Genomic DNA, 12165 nt, shown 5'->3' on the forward strand with positions numbered 1-12165 from the left:
ATGAAAAAATTACATTGTATGAAAATAGAAAGTAAGAAAATGCACTTTTTATAACTTTGTCAAAGCACTTAAGTTACTAACTTGCAAAATCCAATTTGAATTGAATTGAATACAGGATTTCTTATTAATACTATACTATGTGTATAGATCAAAATGTATACACTAGGGGCACCTGGGTGGCTCAGTCGTTAAGCGTCTGCCTTCGGCTCAGGTCATGATCCCAGGGTCCTGGGACCGAGCCCCGCATCGGGCTCCCTGCTTGGCAGGAAGCCTGCTTCTCCCTCTCCCACTCCCCCTGCTTGTGCTCCCTCTCTCACTGTGTCTCTCTCTGTCAAATAAATAAATAAAATATTTTTTAAAATGTATACACTAAACAATGGCCTCTCAAAACACTTCAGGTACTAAAAATAGAAGATAAGTAAATGCACCTATAAACACTTTATGGAATCTCTGACCATATATACTTTGTTAGATCTGTGTGTTGTAGGGTAGTTTGGGTTTTTCTAGGGGGGGGTTTTGTGGGTTATTTTAAAATTTTGTATTGTAGGGTGCCTGGGTGGCTCAGTTGGTTAAGCGACTGCCTTCGGCTCAGGTCATGATCCTGGAGTCCCAGGATTGAGTCCCACATCGGGCTCCCTGCTCAGCAGGGAGTCTGCTTCTCCCTCTCCCGCTCCCCCCTCTTGTGCTCACTCTCTCTCTCAAATAAATAAATAAATAAATAAATCTTTAAAAAAATAAAATAAAATAAAATAAAATTTTGTATTGTATATGAACTCCTTTTGAATTTTGGCAGTTAAACACATAGCCAAAGACAAAACAAACATACTATATAGTGATTTCCCTGAAAACCCCTTTCAGTTTTGGAGGCAGCTTTTAGACTATTTTGTTGGTGGTTGCTATTTACTCTTTTACTAGGCAATGACACCAGAGAAGCAGCCTCTATATTTTCTTACACTATGTACACTTGCATTTAGAATGAGCCCCAAGGGTAATAATGGAAATGTATATAGAACTATTAGTTCCTACTTACATGATTTAATTATATCAAGATATATGAATTGAACTCTAAGTTTAATGTAGACAAACTTTCCATTTTAGTCCATTTTACTGTTTATGTTAAAATAACGTCCCTCTCCTACATATTCTTTTCTTGACCTAGATGCACTGTTAATGGGATTATAAACTGGTACAGCCACTATAGAAAACAGTATGGAGGTTCCTCAAAAATTTAAAACATATGATCCAGCAACTCCTCTCCTAGGTATATATTCAAAAGAAATGAAAACAGAAAAAAAAGAGAAATGCAAGCAGGATCTTGAAAAGATAGCTGTACCCCCAAATTCACTGCACCATTATTCAAACAGCTGAGGTATGAAAACAACCTAAGTATCCATCAACAGATGAATGGATAAAGAAAATACCCATTCCGTTATCCAAGAAACTATGCGATATATACACAGTTGACCCATGAACAACATGGGTTTGAACTGTGGGTCCACTTATACATGATTTTTTTTTCCCAATAAATATATGTGCAGGGGCACCTGGATGGCCCAGTCACTTAAGTGTCTGACTCTTGGTTTAGGCTGAGGTGATGATCTCAAGGTTGTGAGATTGAGCCCCATGTTAGGCTCTGCACTCAGCGCAGAGTCTGCTTGAGAGATTCTCTCTCTCCCTCTCCCTCTGCCCCCTCCTCTGGTGCATGCTCACTCTCTCTCACTCTCTCTCAGATAAATAAATAAATAAATAAATAAATAAATAAAAATAAAATCTTAAAAAATATATATGTACAATACTGTAAATGTATTTTGTCTTCCTTATGATTTTCTTAATAACATTTTCTTTTTTTAGCTTACTTTATTTTTATACAGTATATAATACATATAACATACAAAATATGAATTAAGCAACTGTTTATATTATTGGTAAGACTTCCAGCCAACACTAGACTATTAGTAGTTAAGTTTTTAGTTATATACAGATTTTTGACTGTATGGGCAGTCAGTGCCCTAACCCCTATATTGTTCAAGGGTCAACTGTGTGTATATATACATACATATACACACACGTGCATGAACGCACGCACGCACGTGCGCACACACACACACACAATACTGGAATATTATTTGACCGTAAAAAAGAAGGAAATCTTGATATTTGCAACAACATGGATGAATTTGGAAGACATTACGCTAAGTGAAACTAGCCAGACACAGAAAGACAAATAATGTATGATCTCACTTATATATTTTATCTAAAGAGCTCATGGAACCAGAGAGTAAAAGAATGATTTCCAGGGACAGTGGGTTGGGAAAAATTGGGAGATGTTAGTCAACGGGTATAAGCTTTCAGTTATAAGATGAATAAATTCTGTGGATCTGATGTACAACATGGTAATTACAGTTAATAATAATTTGTTGTATACTTGAAATTTGCTAAGAAATTGATCTTAAATGTTGTCACCACACAAACACACACACAAATAGTATCTAAAGTAATGGATGTGTTAACTTGATTGTGATCACCATTTCACAGTATATATGTTGTATATTAAATTATCTTGTATCACTGCACACCTTTAAAAAAATCACACTGCAAAACCTAAATATATACATTTTTTATGAGCCATACCTCAATAAAGCTTGGAAAAAAGAAGGAAAATAAAGTTACATGTTCATTTCAACTGATGCAGAAAGAGTAGTTGACAATATCAATACTCTTTCATAATAATAACAAAACATTTAAAAATTGAAAGAGAAAGCACTTTCTTAATTGGATAAAGGTCACATGAAAAACCCACAACTAAAATAATAATCAAAGGTAAAAGACAGAAAGCTTTCTTCAGAAGACCAGGAACAAAATAAACATGTTCACTCTCCCACTTCTATTCAACACTGTACATATGTAAAGTTATATCCATAGAAATTAAGCAAGATAAAGAGATAAGGCAAATTAAGTAGGAAGAACTAAAACTATTCTTACTCAGAGATGACATAATCATGTATAGAAAATCCTAAAGAGTCTGCCAAAAAGAATGTTAAAGCTAATAAAAGAATTTAGCAAAGTTGCAGGATACAAGGTCAACATACAATAATCAGCAGTACATCTATCTACTAGTAATGAACAACTAAAAAGGATTTTAAGATAATTCCATTTACAATAGCATCAACAGAATGAAATGCTTATGAATAAATTTAAACAAGAGCTGCAAGACTTGTATGCTGACTATTACAAAATATCACTGAAAGAAATTAAAGAAGACTTAAATAAGTGGGAAAACTTCCTGTGTTCATAAATTAGAAGACTATATTATTAAGATGGCAATAGTACCCAAAGCAGTCTATAGATTCAAGACAACACTTATTGACATCTCAACAGCCCTTTGAGAAATGAAAAAGCTGAACCATAAATTTTTTTTAAGATTTATTTATTATTTATTTTAGAAAGAGTGGAAAGAGACAGTGTGAGCAGGGAGAGGGGCAGAGGGAGAGGGAGAGAAAAATCCCAAGCGGACTCCATGCTGAGCATGCAGCCAGACAGGGGACTCAATCTTATGACCCTGAAATCATGACCTTAGCCCAAATCACAAGTCAGACGCTTAACCAACTGAGCCACCCAGGTGCCCCTGAACTATAATTATATATGCAACTTCAAAGGATACATGTACCTCTATGTTTATGGCAGAATTATTCACAATAGCCAGATTATGGAAAGAGCCCAAGTGTCCACCAATTGATGAATGGAAAAAGAAGATGTGGTATATATATACAATGGAATATTACTCAGTCATAGAAAATAATGAAATCTTGCCATTTGCAATGGTGTGGATGGAGATAGAGAGTATTATGCTAAGCAAAATATGTCAGTCAGAGAAAGACAAATACCACATGATTTCACTCATATGTGGAATTTAAGAAACAAAACAACAAGCATAGAGAAAAAGAGAGAGAGAGGCAAACCAAGAAACTGACTTTTAACTATAAAGAACAAACTGATGGTTATCAGAGGGGAGGTGGGTGGGAGGGATGGGTTAAATAGGTGATGGGGATTAAGGAGGGCACTTGCTGTGATGAGCACCAGGTGTTGTATGCAAGTGTTGAATCACAATATTGTGCACCTGAAACTATTACACTGTATGTTAACTAACTAGAATTTAAAGAAAAACTTTTTAAAATAAAATAAAAAGTTAAAATCCAATTGTTAAAAAATTTATATGGAACTTCAAGAGACCCAGAATAGCCAAAAGAATCTTAATAAAAGAAGAACTAAGCTGAAAGACACACTTTCTGATTTCAGTACTACCAAGCTACAGTAATCAAACTGGTACTGGTGAAAGACAGACATATAGATCAAAGTAATACAACTGTGAGTAATGGCTACTAGCTTTTGGTAAGGACTCCAAGATAATTATATTGGATTAAAAAAGACTAATTTCGGGGCGCCTGGGTGGCTCAGTCGTTAAGCGTCTGCCTTTGGCTCAGGTCATGATCCCGGGGTCCTGGGATCGAGCCCCGCATCAGGCTCCCTGCTCTGCGGGAAGCCTGCTTCTCCCTCTCCCACTCCCCCTGCTTGTGTTCCCTCTTCTCCCTGTGTCTCTCTCCGTCAAATAAATAAATAAAATCTTTAAAAAAAAAAAACAAAAAAAAGACTAATTTCTACAGGTGATGTTGAGATAACTGGATATGCACATGCAAACGAATAAAGCTGGACTCTTCCCTTACAATATGTACAAGTATTAACTTTTTAAAATGGATCAAAAACCATGAGAGACTATGGACCTGAGAAACAAACAGGACCTGAGAAATAAACAGGGTTTTAGAGGGGAAGGGGGAGGGGGGATTGGTTAGCCCGGTGATGGGTATTAAGGAGGGCACGTACTGCATGGAGCACTGGGTGTTATACGAAAACAATGGATCGTGGATCACTACATCAAAAACTAATGATGTATTGTATGGTGACTAACATAACATAATAAAATTAAAAACTACAAAAAAAATTAAAAAAAATAAAATGAATCAAAAACCTAAATAGCTACAAATACTTTTTTAAAAAAACTCTTAGAAAAAACATGGAGGCAAATATTCATGACTTTGGATTTGGCAAATATATGACACCAAAACACAAGCAATAAAATAATAAATTGGATGTGATAAAAATTAAAAACTTTTGTGCATAAAAGGGCACTATCAAGAGAGTTAAAAACACAACCTATAGAATAGAAGAAAATATCATATAATAAAGGGCTTGTATCTAGAATATATAAAGAACTCTTACTACTTAACAACAAAAGACAAACAACCCAATTTAAAAGTAGTCAAAGGACTTGCATAGATATTTCTTCAAAGAAGTTGTACAAATGTCCAACAAGCACATGAAAAGATGCTTAATATCATTAGTCATTAGAGAAATACAAACCAAAGCCATGATAACATACCACTTCATACCCACCAGGATGAGAATATTTAAAAAAAAGAGAGAAAATACAAGCTCAAATGAAGAGAAACATGAATTATTAAAAAAAAAAGAAAACTAGAACATATAATAAAATTTAAAAAATAAGGGGCGCCTGGGTGGCTCAGTCGTTAAGCGTCTGTCTTCGGCTCAGGTCATGATCCCAGGGTCCTGGGATCAAGCCCCGCATCGGGCTCCCTGCTCAGCGGGAAGCCTGCTTCTCCCTCTCCCACTCTCCCTGCTTGTGTTCCCTCTCTTGCTGTGTATCTCTCTGTCAAATAAATCAATAAAATCTTTTTTTTTTTTTAAAGATTTTATTTATTTATTTGAGAGAGAGAATGAGAGAGAGAGAGAGCATGAGGCGGGGGAGGGTCAGAGGGAGAAGCAGACTCCCTGCAGAGCAGGGAGCCCGATGCGGGATTCAATCCTGGGACTCCAGGATCATGACCTGAGCCGAAGGCAGTCGCTTAACCAACTGAGCCACCCAGGCGCCCTCAATAAAATCTTTTAAAAAATTTAAAATCAATCAATAAATAAATATCCAAACCGTTAAAAAAAATAAAATAAAATATTCCCTTAAAAAAAAAAACAGAACAGACACACGTTATATAGCAAAGGTGAGGGGGTTTTCATACGTAATTAGGATCCCTAATTGACTATTGACTATTTCCAATATACAGAACTGAACTACTGATACAGGTAACAGCGTGGGTGAAGAACAAATGTCTTAGGCTAAGTGGAAGAAGCCAGTATCAAAACTGTATAATTCCATTTGCATGGATTCGGTTAAAGGCAAAACTGCCAAGAGGAACAGATCAATGATTGCTAGGTGTTAGGGGCTGAAGGGAAGGGGCAACATAAGGGAATTTTTTTGTTAGGAGGAAACAGTTCTGTTTTCTGATTGCTGTGGAGGTTAAATTAATATATACACGTGTTGAGACTCACAGGATTGTACACCCCCAAAAAGGGTAATTTTATTGAATGTAAAGTTTAATAATATTTTAAAAGGCCCAGAAAAAAAGATAATAAAGGAATATGAAGAACCACTTTATGTTCACAATTTTGGCCACTAAAATATAATAGACAAATTCTGTACAAGATATAAGCTACTAAAGCTTATTCAAGGAAAATGGATAATCTGAATATTTCTACATCTACTGAAGAATTAAATTTGTAATTAAAACCCTACTCCAAGCCACTTATGGTAATTTACCCTTATGCCACATAATCCAATAACATAAAACTACATATGTATCATTCATTTCAGGTTTATTTCAATTGAAAAATACTATAAAGCTCCTAAATGCTCATAGATAGGTTGAATGAACTTTGCCACACCCATACAATGTATCTGTAAAAACTAATGAAGATGTATCTGTAAGCTCATAGGGAATCATTTCTAAAATATAATGTTAAAATATGGATATTAGCTGGGTGTCTCAACCTTGGCACTACTGACATTTGAACCTGGATGCTTCTGTTTCAGGGAATGTCCTGTATTTTGTAAGATATTTAGTAGCATCTCTGGCTTCTACACACTAGATATCAGTAGCGGTCCTCCACTAGACATCATAATCAAAAACCAAAAATGTCTCTAGGCATTGCCAATATCCCCTAGGTGGCAAAACTGCCCCCCAAGATGAGCCCACCGATATAAAGACTTGTAAATACATACATACATATTTGCATATATATGTTCATGTACATAGGTACACACACTGTGTGTGTGTGTATATATATATTACATATAGTACAGAGGTATCACTTTTATGATAAAAAAATACAACAATCCAGAAAAAAAATATTTAAGAAACACCACAATCATCTCTCACCCACTGTTCCACCCAATCCATTGGCAACCCCAGATCATATGCCTTTTCTTCCTCAGAATCAAATCATCAAAGTCAATTTTTCAAAGGAAAGACTCACCCTTCATTTCCATCTTGCTTATAAAATCAACCCCCAAAGCTACTGCAACATTCGAAAAGATACAGAAAGCCAGCTTCTCGGTGAGGGTCATCTGTGTATATATGGTCCTCACGAATACATATGGAAAGAAGGTGGCAAAATAGAGGAAACCTCCAACAGAAACAGCCAAAGTAGCTGAAAAGTAAGAAAGAAAAGACAGAGTTAGTTCAAGTAAACTACAAAAGCTTGATGTAGAAATATCCTCATCTTATTACAAAAGAGCTCTAAAATGCAGACCCTACCAAAGAAGGAAAACTGTCTTGGTCACCACCATATCACGAGCATCTAGAACAGTGCTGAACATAGACAGGTGCTCAATAAATATTTTTGCTTAAATGAATGAATAAATGGTACAGGGAATAAACTTTTCTGGAATTGATCCTCCTTCTAATGCTATGATTGTGGATATTTACTCATCTAAAAAAGGATTTGCCCTTATGTTTATGAAAATTTCCTTTTTCATTTTTATTCATGACTACTCAGCCTAACAATCTCTAGATTACACCACAACTAATCACATCATATGAATACACCTACACGGTTTACATTTATTTTGGAATTTTGGAAGATGAAAACTGAAAAAGTTGACAACAATATATTTCCAGTCTTATTTATGATACTTTGAACACTTATTTATAAATAATACTTTATAAAACAGTATATTAAAAAGACAGAGAAAAAAGTCAGTGTAACAGAGAAGCCTCTGGATTAGAATGCTGTGTATCATGAGGATTGCATTATTTCAGACCAACTCTTTTAATGACAGAAAAATCTAGACAAATTATTTTTCAAGTTTGTTTATTTATTTATATGTTAAAGTATTACTTTTTAAGTATGTTAAGTGACAGAGAGCTACCAGGCAAGGACAATTTATAGGGTCAAAATCAAGGTAAGAAGAGAACTCAAGAGAGGTAAGTCTAAAATTTGGTGCTAATTTTCACCTTGAAGCATTTGTAAAATCTAAACTATGGCTTAGAATCTGAGGGACTGAGCAGAGTTTTGGACAGTGTCAAAGGCATACAGAAATTAAGACATGCTAAAGAAAAGATGCCATAATTAATACCTCGAACTTTTACTTAGGGCCCTGAAAGGCTACATCTAAAGTACAGGTGTACCAGAAACAGATCATTTTCTATCACCTCAAATCCTTATTGGATTATTATCAAATCCCTCATCTAGGAGTGCTAGAGCCCCACACCTAAATGATTGATGGATTTAAAAGTAAATCCTCTATGCAGGAAAAAAAGTTATCCAAAGACTCAAATAATTTCTATAATTTTTATATGCAATGTTTTACATTAAATAAATTACTAGGAATACCAGGTGTTATAGGTTGAATTGTGTCCACCGCCCCAATATTCACATGTTGAAGCCCTAACCTCCAGTACCTCAGAATGTGCTGTATTTAGAGACAGGGCCTTTTGTTTAAAAAAAGGATGATTAGGTCAATATGAGGTGAGGTCATCCTCTGGGATAGTGCTGTGTGAGTGTTAAAAACACTCCCCAAGATTCCATTCCTCTTTATGGCTGAGTAATATTCCTGTGTGTGTGTGTGTGTACACCACATCTTCTTTATCCATTCATCAATAAATGGACATTTGGGCTGTTTCTATAACTTGGCTATTGTAGAATAATGCTGCTATAAACATCAGGGTACATATATCCCTTTGAATTAATATTTTTGTATTCTTTGGGTAAATACCTAGTAGTGCAATTACTGGGACATAGGGTAGTTCTTTTTTAACTTTTTGAGGAACTTCCAAGCTAGAGATTATTATGCTAAATGAAATATGTCAGTCAGAGGAAGTCAAATACCATATGATTTCACTCACATGTGGACTTAAGAAACAAAACAAATGAGGGACGCCTGGGTGGCTCAGTGGTTGAGCATCCAACTCTACCTGCCCAGTGTGGAGTCTACTTAAACAAACAAACAAACAAACAAAACAAATGAGCTAAGGGGAAAAAGAGAGAGAGAGAAGCAAACCAAGAAACGACTGTTAACTAGAGAGAGCAAACTGATGGTTACCATAAGGGAGGTTGGGGACAGGGAGGAGTTACACAGGTGATGGGGATTAGGGAGTACACTTGTTGTGATGAGCACTGTGTGTTGTATGGAAATGTTGATCACTATATCGTACACCCGAAACTAACAGAACACTGTATAATAACTATACTGGAATTTTAAATTAAATTAAATTATATTAAATTATAGAAAAAGAGGCCAGGATGTGGTGAAACAGGAACCCTTATCCACTGCTGGTGGGGATAAATATAAAATTTATAGCCACATTGGAAAAAATTGGGGAGGTTCTTTAAAAGTTAAATATAAATTTATCTTCATAATCCAACAATCCCATTTCCAGGAGAAGCAAAAACATATGTCCACATAAAGACTTGTATGTAAATAGCCATAGCAGTGTTATTCATAATGGCCAAAAATACTGTGAACAATATAAATGTCCTTTAACCCTGGGATGGATAAACAAAATGTTGTATATCCATATAAGGAAATATTATTCAGCAATTAACAGAAAGGAAATACTGATACATGCTAAAACATGAATGGATTTCAAAATCATTATGTTAAGTAAAAGAAACTAGACTAGATATTTTAGAAGAAGAAAAGACTTCATACTTTATCCATACACACCAAATGTCTAGATAAGCCAAATTTATGTAGAGAGAAAGCAGATAAGTTGTTGCCTTGTACCAGAGAGATAAGAATGAGGACTGACTGAAAATTAGCTCAAAGGAAATTTTAGAAGTGATGGAAAATTTCTAAAATGAGATTTGGTGATGGTTGCATAACTTGAAAAATTTACTAGTGGGTGAATTTTATGGTATGTATATTATACTTTTATAAAGCTGTAAAAATATGTGGTCAAAAGATGTAAACAGGCATTTTATAAAGAAAAACACACATGGTTCTTATTAACCTAAAAATATGATCAGCATCAATAATTACCAGGAAATTACAAATAACAGTACTATGAGATACCTTTCACACCTCAAAATTTGATACAAATTTTAAAAGTCTGAAACAATAGAAATACTTATCTACTGCTAGGAGGAATTTGAAATTGTACCACTTTGGAAACAGTTTGACATAACCTAGTAAGGTAACATGCTCACATGTCCTACCTGAGTAAGAAATTCCACTCCTAATTATGTGTCCCAGAAAAAATCTTGTACATCTCTACCAGCTGATATACAAGAATGTTCACATCAATATTATTCCTAACAATAACTAACTAGAAACCACCCAAATACCTATCATGTGTACAACTGATAACTGTACAAGAGGACACTATATAGCAGTAAAAATGAAATCGCAGTCATATAGATAACACCATGTTGCATCCAAATCATATGGTGTAATTTCACTAATAAAACGAAGAAATACATTAGCTAGTGATAGATATATAAGTGAGAAAGCTGTAAAAAAAAAAATTAATCAGAATAGTGGTTATTATCAGAAAGGAGCACCTAAAGCATTCCTTAGATCCTAGCAATTTCTGTTTTCCAATGTGGTATGTTGAGTACTTGGGTTGAGCACCCGGGTGTTCATTTTATTATTATGTACACTGTATATACACTCTTGCATTTGTTATCTATTTCATGCCATGAAAAAACTTAAAGGACTTATAATTTAAAAAAAGATATGGAAAAGCATCAGTAGAAAAATAATAGAATGATACCACTTCATATATAGATCATTCCCGACAGAATACATGTAGTTTTATGCAGTCAAAAAGACAACTAGGGGGGCGGAGCAAGATGGCAGAGGAGTAGGAGACCTGGATTTCGTCTCCTCTCAGGAATTCAGCTGGATAGGGATCAAACCATTCTGAACACCTACAAACTCAACAGGAGATCGAAGAAAAGAATAGCAACAACTCTCTGAACAGAAAAGTGACCACTTTCTGGAAGGTAGGATGTGCGGAGAAGTGAATCCGAGGCGTTATTCGGAAGGATAGACGGCGGGGGAGGGGCCTCCGTCAGCCGCTTCTGGCAAGTGATAGAGCCACGGAGCACAAAATCGGAACCTTTAGAAGTCTGCTCCGCTGAGGGACGTCATCTGGTGGCGAAGTGGGGGGTGGAACCCTCGCGGGACAGTGTGGTCTCAGGACCCTCGGGGTCACAGAAAGACCGGGGGGGCCTGAGTGCGGCAGAGCTCCCAGGTATCGGAGCAGGGAAGCCGGCTGCAGAGACGGAGCCCAGGCGCGGGCTCTCAGCTCGGGGTTGCTATAAACCGTGATCTGCGGCACAGTCGGGCCACTGCTCCTCCAGCAGGGACCCAACAAGCGGCAGATCCGGGGAGACTCCCCTTCCTCCCCTGGGAGGAGAGGTGCGGGAGCGCACCGCGGGGATCTGCTGGGTTTGGAGACTCCACCCGGGGTCGGGTGCCAGATAGAAAGGCGCGGTCACAGGCCGGGTGAGCGCGGAGTGTGGCCGGAGACCGGGGAGATGGGAGTGACTGACTGCTTTTCTCTGGGGGCTCGCTGAGGAGCGGGACTCCGAGTTCTCGGCTCCGCCGGGCGGAGACTGGGAGGCCGCCATTTTCACTCTCCGCCTCCAAAGCTGTACGGAAAGCTTGCAGGGAACAAAAGCTCCCGAGAGCAAACCCGAGCAGATTACTTAGCCCGGGACCGGCAAGGGCGGGGCAATTCTGCCTCCGGCAAAGACATTTGGGAACCACGGCAACAGGCCCCTCCCCCAGAAGATCAGCGAGAACAGCCAGCC

General features: G+C 37.0%; 1 protein-coding gene across 1 annotated transcript in view; it reads right to left on the reverse strand.

Moving 5' to 3' along the window:
* LOC118549014 (phospholipid-transporting ATPase ABCA3-like) overlaps positions 1-12165 on the reverse strand; it is a 176621-nt gene that overhangs the window by 121361 nt on the left and 43095 nt on the right. Inside the window, exon 8 of the mRNA XM_078074026.1 lies at positions 7381-7554. Within this exon, the coding sequence (XP_077930152.1) occupies positions 7381-7554 (174 nt within the window). The remainder of the gene's footprint in view (positions 1-7380; positions 7555-12165) is intronic.

The sequence above is a fragment of the Halichoerus grypus genome, chromosome 6 (assembly GCF_964656455.1).
Source record: "Halichoerus grypus chromosome 6, mHalGry1.hap1.1, whole genome shotgun sequence".
In the NCBI taxonomy this organism is placed as follows: domain Eukaryota; kingdom Metazoa; phylum Chordata; class Mammalia; order Carnivora; family Phocidae; genus Halichoerus; species Halichoerus grypus.